Source organism: Paramormyrops kingsleyae, chromosome 24 (assembly GCF_048594095.1).
Source record: "Paramormyrops kingsleyae isolate MSU_618 chromosome 24, PKINGS_0.4, whole genome shotgun sequence".
In the NCBI taxonomy this organism is placed as follows: domain Eukaryota; kingdom Metazoa; phylum Chordata; class Actinopteri; order Osteoglossiformes; family Mormyridae; genus Paramormyrops; species Paramormyrops kingsleyae.
This window is the reverse complement of record NC_132820.1, coordinates 12,512,657-12,533,287: the sequence shown is the minus strand read 5'-3', so window position 1 is coordinate 12,533,287 and position 20,631 is coordinate 12,512,657. Positions and strand designations below refer to the sequence as shown.

At 50.8% G+C, this 20,631-nt stretch overlaps 2 protein-coding genes across 4 annotated transcripts; one reads left to right on the top strand and one right to left on the bottom strand.

The window, feature by feature from the left end:
• Positions 1-4,300: 4,300 nt before the first annotated feature.
• Positions 4,301-8,031, bottom strand: LOC111850614 (protein phosphatase 1D-like). Of its 2 annotated transcripts, XM_023824669.2 has the most exons (6): positions 7,468-8,031; positions 6,686-6,759; positions 6,086-6,314; positions 5,861-5,985; positions 5,472-5,653; positions 4,301-5,369 (listed from the first exon to the last, which is right to left on the bottom strand). In XM_023824669.2, the coding sequence occupies exons 1-6, from the start codon at positions 7,509-7,511 to the stop codon at positions 5,127-5,129; spliced, it is 897 nt and encodes a 298-aa protein (XP_023680437.1). In that variant the 5' UTR covers positions 7,512-8,031; the 3' UTR covers positions 4,301-5,126. The 2 variants fall into 2 exon arrangements, with proteins under 2 accessions (XP_023680437.1, XP_023680436.1); XM_023824668.2 differs by having other exon boundaries at positions 6,686-8,031.
• A 2,251-nt stretch (positions 8,032-10,282) lies between these two features.
• Positions 10,283-19,870, top strand: LOC111850637 (14-3-3 protein epsilon-like). 2 transcript variants are annotated; one of them, XM_023824750.2, is made up of 7 exons: positions 10,283-10,560; positions 15,744-15,943; positions 16,296-16,402; positions 16,646-16,852; positions 17,126-17,262; positions 17,775-17,817; positions 18,806-19,870. In XM_023824750.2, exons 1-6 carry the CDS (start codon positions 10,497-10,499, stop codon positions 17,780-17,782), a joined length of 723 nt encoding a protein of 240 aa, XP_023680518.1. In that variant the 5' UTR covers positions 10,283-10,496; the 3' UTR covers positions 17,783-17,817; positions 18,806-19,870. The 2 variants fall into 2 exon arrangements, with proteins under 2 accessions (XP_023680518.1, XP_023680517.1); XM_023824749.2 differs by lacking the exon at positions 17,775-17,817 and having other exon boundaries at positions 10,284-10,560.
• Positions 19,871-20,631: the final 761 nt, after the last annotated feature.

Below are 20,631 nucleotides of genomic sequence, written 5' to 3'. Positions count from 1 at the left end.
CTCGTCACCCCGCAGCTCTTTGATGTCCAACTTCCTGTTTCAGATTTATTTTCCCCAAGATGTAACTACGCTTTCTGAGTCACAAACCAGCTGTGACGGTGACCCACTTCCTGCTCCTAACGGCAGGCCCACGGCGACTGAGGAGTGCAGCTACGTTTCACGCCACTGTCACTCTTCCAGAAAGATGAGATCCGGCTGCTTTGTGGTATCAGCATCCTCAGGGACGGCTGTCCTGTGCAAATCTCTTAAAAGGAGTTGCAAGTTAAGCAGATGAACCGGATGGTGTCAGTGACGATTGGTTTTCTTCTCTAGCGTCTCCAACAGGCTGTCCAGAAGGGGGCAGCAATGCTGGGGTGGGGGTAGGGTGAGGATAATGGGAAACAGCCCTAACCCTGAGAAATCAGCATGGCCCCCCAAGCAGATGAGCCGAACAGCCCCTAGTCACCCCCCGACACAGTCCAGAGCCACCGCTGCCAACTGACACACCCCAATCACCCTGTTCCCTTTCAAAGGGAATTAGCGGCAGAGCTTGTCTGCACAGTAATCCTATTACCCTGGAGACAGTGGGGCTCCCTACTCTGGATCTGAAACCACCCCCCCCCCCCCCACCCTGCAAAATATAGATGTCATCAGTCCTTAGCAGGGCCTCTTTGTAACATCATTAGATCCTACACCAACCTGGACTTCTTCGGGATGTAATTAGATCCTACACTAACCTGGACTTCTTCGGGGTGTCATTAGATCCTACACCAACCTGGACTTCTTCGGGATGTAATTAGATCCTACACTAACCTGGACTTCTTCGGGATGTCATTAGGTCCTACACAAACCTGGACCTCTACGGAATGTAATTAGATCCTACACCAACCTGGACTTCTTCGGGATGTCATTAGGTCCTACACAAACCTGGACCTCTACGGAAAGTAATTAGATCCTACACCAACCTGGACTTCTTCGGGATGTCAGTAGATCCTACACCAACCTGGACTTCTTCGGAATGTCATTAGATCCTACACCAACCTGGACTTCTTTGGGATGTCATTAGGTCCTACACAAACCCAGATCTCTTCAGAATGTAATTAGATTTTACACCAACCTGGACCTCTTTGGAATGTCATTAGATCTTACACCAACCTGGACTTCTTCAGGACGTCATTAGCTCTTACACCACCCTGGACCTCTTTGGAATGTCATTAGATCCTACACTAACCTTGATTTCTTCAGAATTATTGATGATGGAACACTTTTCTGTAGAAGGCCAGAGTGCATCTTGGTTCCTCTCGGTCTTAGTCTCGCCAAATCTACATCCTTTCATGAAGAGTGTTTTTCCTCTCATACCTTTCAGCAATATCTCTATCCCTCTTGGACAGGCCCTTAATTGATAGTTTAATTGCATAAGATGTGGCTCTCATGCTGCCGGGGTAGACATGCTTGTTTTTAAGTAGGACTCATTCCCCTGGTCACATGACCCTCCAGTTCCCTCTGAGTCCTCCTCTTAAGTGGGGGATCATCTGCCTTTTACTCAGAGGAATGGAAAGTGAAGATCCTGGACAGTATCAGTCATCTAGAAACAATTATACTTTGAGCTATAGACTTTGCTTATATAAAATGAAAGAATATCTATGTTAGTGATTCTAGTAAGCAAACCTGCTTGGGCGGAGTACTTCTATATACTACCAGTCAAAAGTTTTTGCACATCACAGGATTTTACCATTTTCAATTTATTTAATAAATTCTAGATTTTTTTTGTTCTTGTTAAGCATTGAAAAGTTGAGTGAACAACTATAAATGAAAATTTAAGTCAAATAAAACACGTTTCCTTTATAACATGGATGGAGTATGTAACAGTGCATGTCTGACATCCTATTAACTGATTGTATGGTGATGGCAGAGTCAAATTCTAGGCCGTCCTTTAACTGTAAACACACTAATTAACTGTTTCGTCCCATGAAACAGAGCAGTATTTAATGTCCTTTGTGGAAAAAATGCCTCAAATGTTCTCTGCTGTTATAACTGCTAGAGGAGGTTGCTTTGATGAATCAAAGGTATATTTTCTTGTTAATAAAGGTACTCAAATGGTGAACACACTGTAAATGTATTTGTTAGCAAAGAATATTGAGTGAATTTTTAGTAAATGTTAAGTGTGTAACGTGCAAATCTAGAAACTGTGTGTGCACAAACGTTTGACTGGTAATGTATATGCACTCATGATGTTATGGTATGATTGACCCTAAATTCAGATCTGTCGTCTCCTCTGGCCTCAGCCTCGTTTAATGGGCCATAACGAGAGGAGACAGACTGCAGGGAGGACCTTTGTCAGACGAAACGCAGAGCCTCACCACAAAATACACGCGGCAGCTGTGTGACATGCAGAAATTTCAGAGCGTTTGGCAGGAAAGAAAAAAACGACGACTTCAAGGGCACAGTGGATAAATGCCGGTAAAAATGCTTTCGAGTGCTTCATGACTAACAGGTAAACACAGAAGGGGCCAGCTATTGTACAGTTAAATTGTTACTAACACTTGACTGTGAAATGGCACAGATGTGTAGATAATTTGTACTATGCTTATCTGCTTAACACAAGTACAGTAAGACTGCTGGATAACATTTACATCATTCCTTCTGCAGATTGCGCTAAAAACCCATGATTTTCCTCGACCACCTGAACAAACACAAACTTCAAAATTCCCCGCCGACAGAACAAATGGCTGGTTCCGGAATATTCCGTCATGTTCCGGACCTGGTTCTTTCGCCTGCTGGGAGCTGAGCTTATGAAAAGCTAATGAGGCATGGCGTCCTGTGGTTAATTACCCAATCAGGGTGCCCACAGTAACCATCCAATCAGGAGGGTGATGAAAGCTGACATTCACCTGCAGGTTCTCCTGCTCTAAATCATTCTTAGAACCATGCATGTCCAACAGTGCACACCTTCACCATCCTGCTGCAAAAGATGGCAAGGAGAGACCACACATGTTCCCACACTCCTGTAATGTGTTTGTAAATGCAAGTCTTCAGAACGTCAGTGCTTGGCAGACCATATGAACCTCACGTCTACACTAGTGGCCAAAATTGTGGAAACACCTAGCATTTTTTGGCATTACGCTTAAAAAATTACTACACGAATCCTGGCGGTAATGTTTATAAACAAAGTGTTACAAATATCATGCGTTGGACGATTAAATAAGTAACTGGAGCAACAGTTGGATAAAGTTCTGCAATCTCTAATAATTGGAAATGTTTCCACAACTTTTGGCCACTAGTAAATGACACTATGTTTGTTGAGCCTTGGCCTTGTAAAGCACTAGGATTTGTTGGATGAATCCTAAAGGCGAGATGAGCATGAGAACCGCAATGGCTGATTCGGATTTGAATGCTTATCGGAAACTCAAGAAACGCTCCAAACTCAGAGGCCCCTTCAGCATGCTGCACAGTATCCAGTTGCACACGCCCCCCCCCCACCCCTCCAGGATGCCCCCCTGAGCCCACCCACAGCATTACGACGGTTACACAGTTACCCAGTAATCACATAACACCTCTGACCATGTCCAGGAACGGGGGGAATTCGCCACAGAAACGAGGAGGGGGCCTCCCTACCTGTGACTGAGTTCATCTCCTCTGGGTTCTGAAGTGAAACAGGAGGATATGCACACCATCGAGAAGAAGTGAAGCACAACCAGCCGGCTAATGTGGGGATGACTCGAATCAGGGCTTATTACATATGCGCGTTTAAGCTGTACTATTGGCTCAGGAAGGGGTGGGGAAGTCTTCCAGTCTGCAGGACAGGCTTGTGATCAATGTGAAGACGGGCTTCCTCTTTATAATGGGGCCCTGTCACGTCGGACCCACATTGAGGGGATCCATTTTCCTCAGAGCTTTCGTAACCTCTGCTTACGGCAACGTGGCCTGTTCTGCCTTCTTCCTCACCACTGAAATGACCTTGAGATTTGAAACAGTAGATGCAGCTGAACTGAAATCCAATCCAAATATCTTCTGATGATACACATCACCAGCAGTTTGGTCATTACAACCAGCACACTGTGAAAATGAGCAGTTCTGTTACAGGTGGCACTTTAGTGACACCCAGTGGAAAATACATGTCACTGCAGCACCTGTTATCACCTACAACAGGATGCTGAATTGCCCTTCAGTGATAAATCTGCAATTCTTCTCCTTCGCCTTAAATAAAATTACAGATAAGGTGAATGTACTAGACAAGTTCTCTTTAGCACAGTGACGAGTTCTAATCATCTCATTTCATGAGGGTATCCAGCAAAAGGTGCATAATCCTGAAGGACACAAGGAAACCAAACTGCTGTTTATTGATCCCACAGATACTTTATGACAGCAAATAATAGTCTTTAAAAAACCTTCTGGAATCAGTTACCTCCTTTGCTGAACAACAGCCATGTCTGTGATCACTGTCCTGTCCACATGCAGACAGGCCACAAGAGGAGCAGTATGTTCACCTGCACATTCTTCACAGCCTCAGGATGCTGTCAGGCAACCTCACTGATCGCCTTCATCTGACCTGACAATGCTCCAAAATTTTAAAAGGGAAAATATGTATAACATAGATAGGAGTCTTTTATGAAGCTCACCTGAGATCCTGCTTTCGGAGTTTTACTTACACAAAAATGTTCTGAGGGCAGAACGAAAAATGATTGGTTCAGAGAGACGCAAGCACCTGGAAGAGGCGGAGCCAAGACACGTGATTGGTTGATGCTGCCTCCTTCGTTTACTTGGACCCACCTCCTCTACAATGTGATTGGTTCAGAGAGGTAACCAATCATTTTTTGTTCTGCCCTCAGAACATTTTTGCGAAAGTAAAACTCCCATGAGCGGAGATCTCACCACCACCTTGGAGTAACTCCTCCCTCCCATAGGGTTTTCAGAGTCAACTGAACATGGGAACACTGCCCAGGCAGAGAGGGAGCTGGGAAACGCTGCCCCATTCTGCTGATATTGTCCCCTGAGGATCTCCATAGCAGCTGGCTGAGCCCACAGAGCGTAGCGCCACCTACAGGTGGAAATGTGCTGCTGTCTGGCCAGGATGGAGCACGTACCGATGACACCTGGGACTCAAACGACGGGAAGAGCGACCAGCCTCGGAAGATGCCCCTGGCGTGTCAGATGCCCTCGTGCCCGCTCACCTTGGGGGGGAGGGGGGTCAGGGGGGGGCTGAGGGTACGTTCAGGGAGGTTAGCCAGAGTGAGCAGCTCCTCGTCACGGTGTAGGGGTCTTTGGGCTTCGCTGGGCTGCAGCAGCACTATGACAATGGCACTTGTGTTGTCCGCATGAAGTCCTTGTCTCCGCCACCGGAGGAGGGCGTGGCTCACCAAGCGGTGGGCTGTTGCCACAGCGAACGGGGCCTATAAGCAGGGGGGGGGGGCGGGGGGCTGTTATAGCTCACCAGAGGGTGGCTGAGGCCGCTGAATGAGAACGAGGACATGGACAAGGACAGAGCTGCTCACCAGCGCCTCATCATGGGCCTGACAGAGGGTGACGGCGTCCTGCGGGGGAACCACGTCCCACAGCCCGTCGCTGCCCAGGATAATGTATCGGTGCTGTCGGGGGTCCAGGGTCATGACCTTGACATCAGGCTCTGGAGACACCAGAAACTCCCCTCTGTAGAAATCATAGCTCCACAGGTCACCTGACAGACAGTGGAGGGGGGGGGGTCACCATTAAACACTGTCCAGATAAATATCACGTACCCAATGTAGAGACACAGATGTCACCCTAAACAGAGCAAGAGAATCCATCTCAGAAATCACAGGGAATAAACAGCCACCTCAAAGGAACCTCACCAGCGTTACATGCAGTAACCGTGATGGCTACAAGGGGGCGCTTGGTGCAGTACCTAGGGCTCTAGCCACGGAGAGGAAAGGGATGTGATCCATGGCGACACCCCTCCTGACTGGGCCGCTGTGTGTCCGTCTGGGCCGCTTCCAGACCACACGGCTCACGCCCGACTTCATCATCACACTGTGTCAGACACGGCAATGAGAGACAGCTGTGCAGGGCCACGCCACACTCATGTTTAACAGCCGTATGATAAAGTGAATTAATATCAAATTTCGGCCACCTGCCGCCCATGCCCTCGATCCGCTGCCTCTCCGAAGGGGCATCGGGCTTGTGGTCTTGAGTGATCTCCTCAGCCCGTAGAGTCCGCTGGGAGGGGTGATCCCGCACCCCCAGAACCACGGCAGAGTCACCCACGTGTGCCACGTACAAGCGGCTGTCTCGGATCAGCACCATGCTGGCTGTGGTGCCGGAGGTGCTGGAGAGACCCAACGGGGACTTCGGCCACTTAGCTGTGGGGGCAAACGCACCAGAAATGTGACCAAGAGTGCGTGATACGAAATAATAATAATAATAATAATAATAATAATAATAATAATAATAATAATGGGGTTCCCAGAGGCACGTCATTCATGTGCTGTTCGATTTAAATTCCCTCATCCTCACAGCAGAGGATACCAGCATTTTTGGATTACATTCAATCAATTTTTATATAGCGCCTTTCACAACAATGCCGCCCCAAGGGCTTTACATGGGTGTGTTAAAATTCTTTAATACATCACAGTCTACATTCCCCCGCTTTTAAAATGTCTTTGTGTGTGTGTGTGTGTGTGTGTGTGTGTGTGTGTGTATCAGAGAGAGAGAGAGAGAGAGATTGCCTTACGCAGTTCCTTCCACATGGCATGGTGGCAGGCGATGAACCCTTTGCGAATCGCCGCCGACACCTCCTCGTTGTCCCTGGACCAAAATCCACGCTGCTTCTTAATATGATCCCACAGACTGTCCCGAGCGAAGTGCGCGGCTTCCGCGCCCCCATGGCCGTCAAAAACGGCGAAAACCCCCGCGAAACCCCGGTCATAGCTGCCGCCCTGTGCCGCGTCCTGTTGCCTGCTTTCGGTTTCGGTTTCCGCTGCCGCCGATCCCGGTACCGCGGAGGGCAGGATGAGCCGGTCCGGACCCCCGAGCTCCCTCTCCACCAGTACCTGAGTGACGTCCTCCATGTACTCCCTGCCTCCCTGATGGGAGAAGGCGCTCACCCTAACAGACAGACCGGCCATCGCTAATGGGTCGGCTATTTGCGGTAGTCTATTTTATTGGGAGCCGTGCCCAGAAAGAGGCGGACGCTGTAGTCGCAGTTGCCGGCAGGAGCGAGTTTAACCGGGCGTTTAGGCTTACTTATGCGATAGCGTTAATACATACAATCCTGTAGGCCTATATGCATATATATTCGAACGGACACCCTTACTTTACAGAGCAGAAAGACACAGAAGTCTGTAGCACCGCATATTACCATCCAACAATCATTCTGAAAAATCACATGCATTTAAAACCGACGACTGCTATCTTACAATCTATGCCTTTCGGTTTTTTTTTTTTAAGAAAAGCTAACATATCTGGGGAGTGCAAAACCAAGGGGGAAAAAAATAACACAAATTCCTGACCCACCATCTATGTGTAATGATTGTATAGGAATGAAAGTCCCGACGCATCCCTCCACGAAACCGGTGCCAGGCATCACAGGGCACGTGGCTATGGATCTGCCTAGATAGGGGTTTGACGGTATTTATGTAGTAAATCGGCTAGCCAGCAGGGGAGGATTGATGGTTCTGTTTAGTCGGGAATCTAATCTGTGCTGTTTAACGCGAAGGACACCTTTATGGGGAAGGATTCAGCAGTGTTGTTGTTTTCGTTCAGATCAGAGTTAGTGTGAAACCACCCACTGGAGGCGCTCGGACCGGTCTAGTGAGTGGCACCTTTGTTATTTCACTTAAGATGGGCTCCATGTTTGTTCTGTGTAGTTCAACAACAGGCATTGTGGGGACCTCAGTGGTAGGTGTGCTCTGCTAGGGATTTCAGGTGTTGCTGCGATTTCTCACCTTGAGGTGTTACACGTCTTCCCTCGCCCTCGCTAAATATTGCTTTTTGCGTATGGCTGCAAATATATTAGTGAAACTTTCATGTTCTGAGAAAGTTAATAACATGACCATCTGGTCCTATATTTCTTCAGATTGAAAGTGGTAACCCTCCTGTTAAGAGTTAATCCTGCTGTACAGGTGCACTCACTTCTGGGTTTTTCTTACAGTCTCCATTCCTATTAACCTGAAAAATAATTCTCTTCCGGTTTTATCTGCATGTGCTTCTGTGTATTTTTTGAGATTTCTGAAGGCAGGATCAGCATCATGAGAAGGGCCTCTTTGTGTTTCTCTCTGCCTGGCGTGCTTTCCGGAGGATAGTGATATCTTCCCATGGGGACACTCCTAGCAGCTTCCACACTGAACGTTTTGCCTGAAGACCATCTGCTGCTGGTTTACATCCCCGCCCCAATTTGGACACCGGGTCCTGCTGAGTTTGCCAGGATGTGGGGATATCACTGGTATACAGTTGGTGGTTCCTGGTTCAGGGTTTTTTAGGATCAGATGATGGTGCACAAAAAAAAGATTCTGCAACACAGGAGATACAGATTAGAGGAGGAGAATCGCGATGCAGGAGCTTCTTCATGTTTATAGGTGGTTGGCAGCCAGTATGAAGGTGCACTACCGCCACCTACTGGACTGGAGTGTGGGACAGAACTTCACTGTATACTTACAGCATCCTGATGCAGGAGCTTTGGAATAGAGGTGCTGATAAGGGTCATGTGACACTGGAGGTGTGGCTTAAAGGTGGAGACGCGGACTGTGACGTGGGAGGTGTAATTTACCAGAGGTAATGCAGGTTGTGATGCTGGCGGTATGAATTAAAGGAGGAGACAAACAGGATTGTTGCTTAGTGGAAGTGCTGTGGACTTCTTAATCCTACAATCATCCTAGAACAGTTTACAATGGGATGATGGAGAAGGTACTCAGGGAAATGCCTCACATGCTGACCAAGAAAACTGCTTCCTGGAGAAGATGTTGTGAAGTGTCCTGTCTGTCTGAAACGGGTTTTGAGTTTCAGTCAAGTCCATCTCATGCCAGGATGGACACCGGTGCTGGCCCAGAAGACATGGTCACCTCTTGCATACTGCCACAGAACCACATGCTCAAACACACATACCTGCTCACAGGTGTGGCTAGATGCACGAGGGGCAAATGTGTGAGGAGCTTGTAAACAAACGCTGCCTGACCTCCCGACCACGGGCTACCCTCTGCCCTTTTCTGAAGTATCTTGCTAGTAGAGATGTGTGGTCATACACGCCAAAAACACCCACACCCAGAGTCTGTCACAGCTCAGCGAGCCTGTTTTTGCGTTTTTGTTGTAGAAAAGTCCTAGGGCGGTTTTGTGACAGGATGAATGCAGTGTAGCTGCTTCACGGGCTCACTGTACGTTTGTTTGAGTCACTGGGTGGTGTGAAGACCAAATTCTATCCCCCTTCCTTCCTTTAATATTCATTGGTATGATGTAGATGCGTTGCCTGATTCGTGTCTGTTTTAATAATGCCTCTATCTCCCTCTTGTGGGCAGACTGGGAACTTCTGATATTTTATACCCTGGCCTAGACTTCGGGACTGCTGCATCAGGATGGGGTGTGGTGTGTGTGGGGGGTGCTCTTTCCTACTGCTAGGTAAGCTGGGTGGACAGTGAGATCAGGTGTCTAGATTGGGTGGTGCTGAGCAGGTGTGACATCATGTGGCGTCAGTCACACAGTGAGGGTGTAACCTGGGTCTCTCCCATGAACTTCAAATTGCTTTCTTAACCACACTTCAGTGGTTAAACAGCTTTCCTCAGCAAACAGGCAGTCCTGTAAAGGTGTCTCTATTTTGGGGACTTTGGGGCGCTGCCAATGGCTTCCAGGGCCCGTTTACTTAGTTATTTGTTTGTTCTTCCAGAACATGAACACGGGTCATGTTGGCAGAAGAAGCTTCTGCTCATCCTCACCTAGACTGTCACCACTGTCACCTTGTGCTAGTTAATAAGAGAGGGAGAAAGCAAGTGTGTGTGTGTTTGCACAGATCTAATTTGGGGACCAAAATGTCCTTGAAGTGTGGTAAAACCTGAAACTTCCTTACTTTTGGGGACATTTTACAGGTCCCCATTTGGACAACCTTAATTTCATACAAAAATCAAAAATAAAATCTGTGAATGCAATCAAAAAAGTAAAAGTGCCAAAAGTATTTTGTTTGGTTAGTTATGGTTAAGGTTAGGGGTGGTTAAGAGTGTGGTGTTTGGGATTAGGGTTTTTCCCATAGAAATTAATAGGATAGGAACGCGAACGTGTGTGCATGTATGTGTGTATCAGAGAGAGAGAGAGAGAGAGAGAGAGAGTGTGTGTGTGAGAGAGAGAGGGATCGGGGAGGGAGGAGGTGTGTGTACGTCCTCAGTTCTAGGTTAGTTTCCCGGATGGAGCCCCGTCGCCATTTTTAGTTCAGTGCTGCCGGTATTGTGGGGGACGCCGAGCCGTCGCTCCGCTTGGGAACTGCCGACCGATACACAGCCGCTCGCCGCAGAGCCGCCTTCCCTTCGCCCGCAGACAGCACCGCCTGGCCGGCTCCGAACGCCATGGGAGACCGAGACGACCTCGTGTACCAGGCCAAGCTTGCCGAGCAGGCTGAGCGATACGACGGTAAGACGCGAAGCAGAGCGGCGCTCAGCCATAAGCCGCTGGGCTGCCCGAAACGTGTACCTCTCGGTCCGGCCGCTCGCATCCCGCCTCAGGCCGCCCTCCAGCGGCGCACCCGGGGGAGATGGCGGCGCGCCGCCGAGTCCGACCCTCTTTGTTAGGAAGAGACAAAATGGCGGCCGGCCGCTTTCGGTGGGGGCCGTCCGGGGCGCCTGTGCGGACCTCCGTCATGTCGGGAGGCTGTGAGCGGCGTGAGGACGCGGTCATACGGGCGCCCCAGAGCGCCCAGGAAACAGTCGGGCCCGCTCGCGTGGACGCGGTGCCCGCGAATAAAGGCGGCAGTAAAATGGCGGCTAACAATGGGGGGATTAGTGATTAGCCGCGCTAGCTTAGCTTAGCATAGCCTAGCCGCGTTAGCATAGCCGAGCGGCCGTCGTCCCTGGCCCAGCCAGTTAGCTAGGCTATCCTAACAGCAGTCTTTTAAAATCTATTTCATTTAAGATTCTGTAATTTTTATGAGAAGTGACATTTATATTTAAGTTTGAGCGGTCTTAATTAGGCAGATAATTAAAACAAATGACCCCTAATGTAAGACGCCTATGCGGCCACGTACACGGCGTGGGGTACGATGTTATCCGCTACCTATTAACCTATTTAACTAACCTAAATGTAATGTGACCCATGGTTAGAGTGTATGTGTGGTTGTAGGCGATAGTGGGTCCGGTCAGTCAATCGGCAGTAGTTATTCTGATTTTAAACGACTCCATTTAGCAAGTACTCCACACGACTTGGCGATTATAACCATGCATGACACCCCGTCTAAGTTCACTAGCATGGTTTGGATATGGAGGGTGGTGGTAACCTTGCGTAATACCATGTCTGAGTTATCTAGCTGGTTAGTGTGAGGGGAGGTGTTAACCTTGCTTAACGCGCTGTAAGACCTAATTAGCTGGTTACGAATATAAATGGTGGTGCGTAAGACCATGGCCGGCTTAGGCAGCCGCACCTTTTTGGATTTGCGTTGAAACCCTGTTTCCGGGGTGTTTCGTGTGTCTGGCAGCAGAGCGCCCCCATGTGTGGTTAACAGGGCGTGGCGCGCTGCTGTCTGGGCTTTCCTCCTGATGGACGGCTCGCTGGGTGTGCCAGGCACCTCATCCACCTTTACATGGCTTGGTTGTCCGCCATTTCGGCCAGCGCCGGACCTGGATGCTTAAGACCGTTAAGAATCTGGCTGCTCGATTTACCGGGGCGGTGTTAGGCGAGCTGAGTAACCCCAACAAACAGGCACTCTGTCACTGCAGGTCGTTAGGATTCAAGATTCATTATTAGTCACATACACAGTGATACAAGTATAACGCAGTGAAATGCACGCCCCTCTCCAGTCCTGACCACAGGGTGATGGACAGGCAGGTCTGGTAATCTTTATCACGGGTGAGTGTTTGTGAATCCTTTTACATGTTGACGTTTCTTCTGTAATGTCTGAAGATCTCGCAGTGATGGACACACAGTGATGGGGGTAGGGGGGGGGGGTGCAGTCTTATCCACAAAGGGCCGGTGTGCATGCAGGTTTTTTGGATAACCCTTAGGGTAGCTGTTCAGACCCAGGTGTGAGGACTCTTCAGCCAGTCAGTCCTCTAAGTAGTAATCTAATTAGGGAGTTTAGTGGAAACCTGCACACACACTGGCCCTTTCTGGAAGATTGGCCACCACTGATGTGGATTCTCAGGCCTCCTCCAAGGCCTGGACTTGTTCCGGCTGAGCTGGGATGTTCCTGGCAGAATGGCCTTGCGTGGCATGGGGCTCCTGTTCTGCTCCGGCTCTGTTGCCTTAGGCGTGTGGGTCGGACAAGGTCGTGGTTCTCATGCATGTTTACCCACATGAACAGGACAGGAATGGTTCGCTCTGAGGTGAGACCACTGTGCATCGGAGTCCCTGTGTCTCTGCTGTGACCTGGAACATAAATGTCTTTCTCTGGTAACTTCCTCATACACGATGGCTGTTCTTCCGCCAGTCTCACGGTGATTGTGACATGAGCACGCTGGTCATGCGGCCCTTTTTGGTGTTTCGCCATGGCTTCCGTTACTGGCTGGGACCCCGGAAATCGGCTGCCAGTCATACAGCAAGCGCTGCTTTAGCAGATGGCCTCATCGTTACGCTTTCAAGGACGCCATGTTAATGCTGCCCGTGTTGCACAGCGCCTTCTGGCGGCGCTGCTCTCTGTCTGTCTACCGCTCGCATGCTCCAGGCCGGACGAGAGCAGCTGTCCTCTGTCTCGTGGATCCCTGTCTCAGTCTCTGAGTACCTTTAATTACACACCCCATGAGAGACGTGAAAAGCACAGGCGTGTGATCACTGTCTCCCGTGCTGCGGGAGCGTTTTTGTTTAGCGTGACGCCTTCCTGAAACGAGGACACAGTGTGATGTGGTTTTAGCCATGGCGTGTTTCATCCACAGCCTCGTGTTCCTCCTCTCAGTGGGGCTCCTGCTGTTCCGCCCTGCAAGGGGCCTCATGGAGCATCCGGCTATGTTAATGGCCGAAAAGGGGCACCTGTGTTAGCAAATGCCCCTGTTCATGCTTAAATAAATGATATCTCTGTTAATGGATGCTCTCCGCCTCTACCATCCCCATGTGGTTTGCGGACCAAACTTTGCAGGTGGCCTAAGTCACTTTGCCCTACAGTGACTTTGCTTGCTTTCGTAAGGCTTAGTTCTGCAGCAGGCTGGGTTTGAGCGGTGTGCTGTCACAGTGGCTGTCACCGGCGCTCTGTCATGCACAGCATGCATCCGCAGTGCACAACATCCCGGACTAAGGTCCCTCTAAGGGCACAGCCCTCAGAAGGCCGCGGGCATGGATGACCTCAGTCCTGGCGGGTGGCAGAAGGGTGCGCTAAGGCTGTTACACAGGCCTTACACTGTGCTGAAGACGAAAATTTGCTCCTTGGGGTTCGTGTCGCCTTCCTCATTCTGCTGGTGTTTTCTGGTGCCATTCCACTTCGGAGGACTGGAAACGGCAGTGTCGTCATGGTAACCCCATCACCTGCTGCAGGCTGGACTCACCTGTTATCTTGCGGCTTGTGTTGTGTTGTTTCCTGTGTGCATTTTTCTTCTGCTGAGCACTTGAAGGCACCAGCTGCCCTTTCTAGCTGAATACTAGAACATGTTGTAATCTGAGCACCCAGGACTCCCCTCATCCTGACCAGAAGCGGTGGGTTTGTCTGTGCTCTTGAGGATGCTGCCTGCACACCCCTCCCCCCCCCCCACCCCCCTTGCAGCCGACAGGAAGACGAGCCATCACCTGTCATCTCAGTGTTGCTGTATGATTTGTTCACATTTTACGTGTCAACCTGTAGCCACTTGTAACCTTTAAGATGTCAGTTTGTGCCCTTGAGCAAGAAAGATACTCAGTCTGTGAAATACCCAGCTAGCTAAACGGTCTCCCCATGTCACTTATAGTTAAGCAGCTGAAGGTGATCTTACATCAGCTGGTCTTCAGCTTTCATCTTCCCCACCTTCATAGGTTGGAGGTGACCTCTGTTACCAACTAATGCAAGTAGGGAATGTGGCCTATCAAGCTGGAGTTAAAGGACACCAGTATGCAAGTGGGCTTCTGTCATTTTGTTAAATCGTCTCTTCTCAAGTGTATTTAAATGAATGGGTTAACTGCCAAATTTAACGATAAGTGTTGAGGTGGAGCAGTCTTTCACAAGCCCCTCTAGAGACATGTTTTTAGGCCTCAGTTGTGAGGTTGATCATGCAAGTGTTAGTGATGGTGTTTTATGTATTTCTTCCTGCGGCAATGCTTTGGGGAGTGTGTGCGGATTGTTCAAGAGTTTCATGGTGAATAGTTACAATCAGGGCTTGGGGGGCGTCTGCTTGCCGGGGGCTCAGCCATCAGCCGTGCTGGTGAGTGTTTTGTGTTTATTTGGGGAGGGTTTGGGTCATCAGAGGACCTGCTGTTGCACTCTGCCTCGAATGTGGAGCCGCCAAAGAAGCATCCTACTCGCCAGTGATGTCACAGCCTTTCGCTTCAGTCATTTACGTCTCAGTCTGGCCGGTTTGGATCTTCAAGGCAGAGAAGACAGTAGGTGGAGGTGGCATCGGCACTCTGAGAGGCCTGGGCTTGCCTGCTGCCTGCAGGGGCCGGACTACACCACCGCTGGCCCTTGGCCGCCTTCGGGTGCCTATCGATCTGTGGGTGGCTGCTGGACACTCACCATGCTCTTCCACACTTCAGATTAGCTGCCTCTGTAAGCTTCGCCTGTGTGAGACTTCTATGGAATCTCCAGGGTTTTGTATAGCTGAGAGTAAATGAGCTGTGTTATCATTTCCTGCTGGGATATTAGCCTTTATTTCCCGATGCTTAGCTGCTGTGCCCCCCTAGCTGCCACGTCTCTTGTGGGTCGCATTAGGAGCTGATGCAGGGCAGATTGACGCATCCATGTTTGCTCTCCTTTGATGTGCAACATTGCAGAACTGTGAAGGGGGAGTGGTCTTCTGCCCCTTTCCCAGTCTTGGTCCGGTCTGAGGAATCCCTCTATGCATCAGCTGTGTGGAGTATGAACCTGCCCAATCCATTGTCAAGTACATTAGGTCATTGAACTGGCCACATGCATCAGCTGTGTGTGAATCTGCCCAATCCACCGCCAAGTACGTCAGGGCACTGAACTGACCCCAAACGCCGTTTTTGACAGTCAGGTCATTTATCAGCTGACCTTTCACTTTGCTCTTGACTGCCTTCCGCTGATGTCTTTGACATGTCTTTGAATGGGTGTCCTGTTGGGGGTGTCACCAGAGCACCACCTATAGCTAGGGAGGTCTCCCCCCCCCCCCCCCCCCCTCTCCCCCGCATAGGGGTGGAGGGTTTTGAAGCCATTGTCTGGGGTTTTTATTAATACTGTCTGGTTGGAGACATTCCTGTTCTGGAGCCAGGGTGGTTGTCATGGCAACGCGGGTGTGACGTGTTTTGGGACAGCCCTTGTGGACTTGCAATTGTGCCTCTGTAGCACTGTGGGGAAGAGTGATGTGGTGTGAATTTAGTGTGATGATGGCGTGTCACGGTTTGCCGTGTGTGACTCTGTCTTAGCGTCATGCTGAATTATCCCCTGGTCGCCCCCAGTGTGGATAGGTTTGTCTCCTAATCCACAGCAATTCACGCTTTCACCCTCCTGCACCCCCCCCCCCCCGCAGAAATGGTGGAGTCCATGAAGAAGGTTGCAGGTATGGACGTGGAGCTGACTGTGGAGGAGAGAAATCTACTCTCTGTAGCGTACAAGAACGTGATCGGGGCTCGCCGAGCGTCTTGGAGGATCATCAGCAGCATTGAGCAGAAGGAGGAGACCAAGGGTGGCGAGGACAAGCTGAAGATGATCCGCGAGTACCGACAGACGGTGAGGCAGCACCGTCCTGGGGGGTGCGGGGGGGTACGGATGAGGGTGGGAGGGGCCGGTTCACTTAAAAGGCTTGTTAGTCTGCATTGGGGCCCCTGCATTTACACTGTGGTGAACACACTGCACTGAAGGCTGGTGGTGTGGTGCCGGCCTTTCATGCTGATCCACAGAAGGGCCTCCACTTTACATCTAGGAGATTCTGTTGGGTTCTCCGCTGTATTGCTGGTTTGCTTTTGATCCATTTTTTTTTTTTGTGGCTGGACCGCTTGCTGTGATGTTCCAGGTGACCTCTCATAAGCTCCCGCTCGCCCCCTCTGGTCATACCCCTGAACCTGTCGTCGCTCGTTTGCAGGTTGAGACGGAGCTCAAGTCTATCTGTAATGACATTTTGGATGTACTGGACAAGCACCTCATTCCCGCTGCGAACACAGGGGAGTCCAAGGTGTTCTACTACAAAATGTAAGTGTAAACATCCTGCGTGTGCTTGTGAACTGGAAATACATCTGAAAAGGTCAGGCAGAAGGTCAGATGCCAGTTTGCCATAGGGCTTTTTGTGACCCTTGACCTTAACCGAGTCCTGTGAGCAGCAGAGTGGAACAGAATCGGAGGAGGAGCTGCAGTGAAGTTCCTAAAGGGCCATCGTGCATCTGGGTGTAGATTAGAGTTACACACGATAAACCTCGTCGTCCTGACCCTCTACAGGAAAGGTGATTACCACCGGTATCTGGCGGAGTTCGCCACGGGCAACGACAGGAAGGAGGCGGCGGAGAACAGCCTGGTAGCGTACAAGGCGGCCAGCGACATCGCCATGATAGAGCTGCCCCCCACGCACCCCATCCGCCTGGGCCTCGCCCTCAACTTCTCCGTGTTCTACTATGAGATCCTGAACTCCCCCGACCGCGCGTGCAGGTCAGTGACTCTCGCAATGTCTTGGTGTGTCTGTTGGGGGCGCTATTACCCTGTCTGTGGAAATTTAGCGCTGTAGTGGGACATGGGCCGGTGGCATGGCGCAAATGGGGTGGCGTTTGTTCTGCGGGGAGGGGCACATTGTCCGAGGGTGTGGGGCTTGTGTGGGTGGGTCTTGATGGGACCCCTATGCTAGCACTAGGTGAAAGCATGTTTGTACTTTGGCCTTTGAGCAGTGAGGGGGCGGCTGACTCGCTCTCTCCCCGCGCCCCCCAGGTTGGCCAAGGCGGCCTTTGACGACGCCATCGCCGAGCTCGACACGTTGAGTGAAGAAAGCTACAAGGACTCCACACTGATCATGCAGCTGCTACGCGACAACTTAACACTATGGACTTCAGACATGCAGGGAGACGGTGAGCATGAGGGGGGCGCCGCGGGGCAGGCGGAGTGGCCCACTGGTGCGAGGCTCGTGCCAGCGAAGCTGTAGGGGCGGTTCGAGCGCACACGCCTCCAGGGGCTGGAGTGCTGGACTGTGGATGCACTGGTCAGACTGGTTTTGCTGGTAACGAACAAAGCACTGCACAGACGGGCAGCTTGGAGTCGCTTGCATGCTAATCAGAGCACATGTTGTGTGTAAGAAGCGCAAAGGTGAGCTTGCAGGCCCGAGGCGGCCTTCGGTTCTGCTTGGTGCGGCATGAGTTCTGTAAGGCCGATGCTAATGAACTTTGCACTCGGGGGGGTCTCTGCCCTCCCTCAGCACAGCCCCTGTCCCTCCCACACACTCGCAGCCGCCCAAGGCTCTCCTGCTGGCCTTCTGTTCCACACCCAGATACTCCAGCCGCTGTGTAGCGGCCCCCCCTCCCTGCGATACAAGCCATGATGCTGTCACCCTCACCTCTCCTTTCTTCATTCTCTCTTCATGTAGATTCCTAAGGAAAAACACTCCATTCCCTCTAAAACTGTACTTTGTAAGTCATTTTTCCTGCCTTCAGTGTTCTCTGCCTTCTCTTTACTGCTCCGTCCGTCTCTGCTAACTCCACGCTGCGTCTCCCTTGTCTCGCTCATCCTCAACATCTTGTTCTAGGGTTGGCTGGGTGACTGGTGTCCTGGACACTTTGGTTGTATTTGCAATCCTTTCCCTGGTCAACTCTAAATTGCCCTCCGTCTGTCTAGGGACATTAATCCTGCTTTGTGTGGGTGTGGCTATATTTGGCACCCTCCCCCTTGTCCATAGGGATTGGCTGTTTTTGGGTAGGGTGTGGCCAAGCTTTGGGGCCATCCCCTGCTTTTCTTATGTCTGCTGTGCCTGGTTTCTGTGTCATCCTAACAGTGTTTTAATGATGCACTGTGTGGAATGAATGATTTTCCTGCGACCCGCTGTAGTACAGGGAGTCCCAGGTGTAAATGCTGTGTTCTTATTCGCGCTGCCTTATCAGGCACTAACCCAGTTCAGAATGCTTCGCGAGGTGTGCGCCTCACTAATTATCCCTTCATAAATTTGAACAGCTTGTCCAATGCCGCTGTCCCTGGGGTGGCTGTGGACCAGTTCAGTTCTGTTGGGCCCTGGAGTTGCCTTCCTTCAGCAGGTGGTGACAGTGCGTCACACAGGCTGCCATTGCAGGGCGCTGATCATATCTAAGCATCATGAAGGTGCCTTTGGGGGCAGCCTGTGGTCCTGTTGAGCTCATGGCTCACCTGTAACCGCTGGCTGGGTGGTGCATTCTGGGAGCGCGTGGGGGGGGGGGGGCAGAATATGGCTAACTAGCTCCACTGTACAGGCAGATCAAACCAGCAGCCATAACGTGTGGCCTGAGGTGGCCCCGCCTCGCCCCCCCGTCGACGACACATGCCCCGCCCCCGACGACGACACATGCCCCGCCCTCCCCGCATGTGTGTGGCTATCTCTCTCTCTCTCTTCCTCTCCATTCCTGAGCTCTTTGTCTCTCTTGCCCCCAGGTGATGAACAGAATAAAGAAGCACTGCAGGACGCTGAGGACGAGAATCAGTGAGACGTCATGGCCAACGCTTCCCCCGCCCCCCACCCATCCCCCCACCCTCCGACAGCCGCCGGTCTCACCCTGAGCTGTGGCTCTTCTCCCTCCCAGTGCCCCCACTTAGTATGTCTATTTGTTTTTAAGTTTATTTTTTACGACCTGTATAGCTGAACGTTGCGGCCGGACGGGGCGGCGCAGACGCCTGCGACCGGGGGCTCCTGCGGCTCCCCCCGCCTGCCGAGCCCATCCCTCACAAACCGCCTCTTAGTTTTACCTGAAACCCCGCCCCCCCCCCCCCCCCTCCTGGCCTCCTCATTTTTATCAGTTGCTGGATGTATTTTTGAGTAATGTTCATGTGATTACACAAATGAATTTTTATTACTGAAACATCTACTATAATTACATGTGGGGTACTGTAATATTTCTGTGTTAGTGCAAACATCCGTTGCAAAATTAGAAAAATCATTGAAGTTTTAAGCAGGGCATTTGTGCGTAAAAACAAACGCAAAGTGCCCCCTTCTTTGCTAGTTACCTTTCTGTTACTGTGTCTGAGGAATTTGCTGGAATGCTGGTTGACGGGCGAGAAGCGATTCCGCCGTTCGCACCCAAACGGCGACGTGTCTGTGGTTTTTCAACTGTACTTTGTGCTGAAATACTGTAACGGCGCGATGCCTCCGTTGACCTCCAGAGGTCGCCATTAACGCTTTCCAATAGTCACAAGGATCCAGACTGCTCTGTTTTTCCTGTTTTCACAAAAGGCAGGTGTGTTGATGCAAAGTCACGTTCAGGCCTGCATGTGTTAACCCACCAAGTCTGTGTTTTTGTCCTCTGCCTCCTCCTCTGCCACCCTTTTCTCCCTCGTTCTTTTTTCTCTCCTACACTCCTCTCTTTCATTCATGTGTAACTTGAAGCTAATTTGTACTACTGGGTATTTGACTGGAGCCACAGATGCAGTCTGTATTGTTCTTACTGAAACACAGCATGGAATCAACATTGATCTCGGAATAAAAATGACGGAAATAACCAATGTGCCTCATTGCTGCCTCCTTCCTGCCTCAGGCTGTCTGCCTCGACGTGAGGGGGGTGCTGATTCACTCCCTGCACAGGGACGGGGTGTCGGCCCCCATCTTCCCGATTTGCATTCCTCTACATGGACCTCTGCTTTGTCTCCATTAAAATGCCACTTGTGATACTAACATTCTGGGACACCCCCCCAGAATGAAAGACAAAACGGGCGTGGTGGTTTGTTTCCTCATAAACTCGGGTTCGATTTTGGGGAGGGGGGGGGGTGGTACCTCAGGTTGGCTCAGTGACATTGGGCGTGCTTTGCTTGGCTGCATATCAACCGTCCCCCCCCCCCCCCTTAAATGAGCACGTTTCCCTTAATCAGGTCTTATGACCCCTGTAGCCAGCTGCAGCTGTGTGTGACTGATGCGGGCGTGTCGACAGTCTCGCCGTTTCCATCAGAACTGCATGTGTGTGATGCGTCGCATGATCCTAAATGAATCCTGACTTAAGGCCTAGGACTCGTTTTCCTGCTGCAGCCCCCAGAACATTCTGTGAGGGCATCTCGGCCAGCGGAAAAGTGAACTGCGTGTGTGGTTGTGGTTTTGGTGCCGTTCGCCGGATATGATGTGGTCTTGTGGTGTTGGTGTTACTCACACAGTTAAATAAAGCATTTCCCAATCGAATGCACCTTCTGCACCTTCTTAGGCTGTTTTGTCTCGCTACTTTCCATCAGTTCATGAGGTTTCAGGCTTTGGGGTTTTAAGGGCTTAATGACACCAC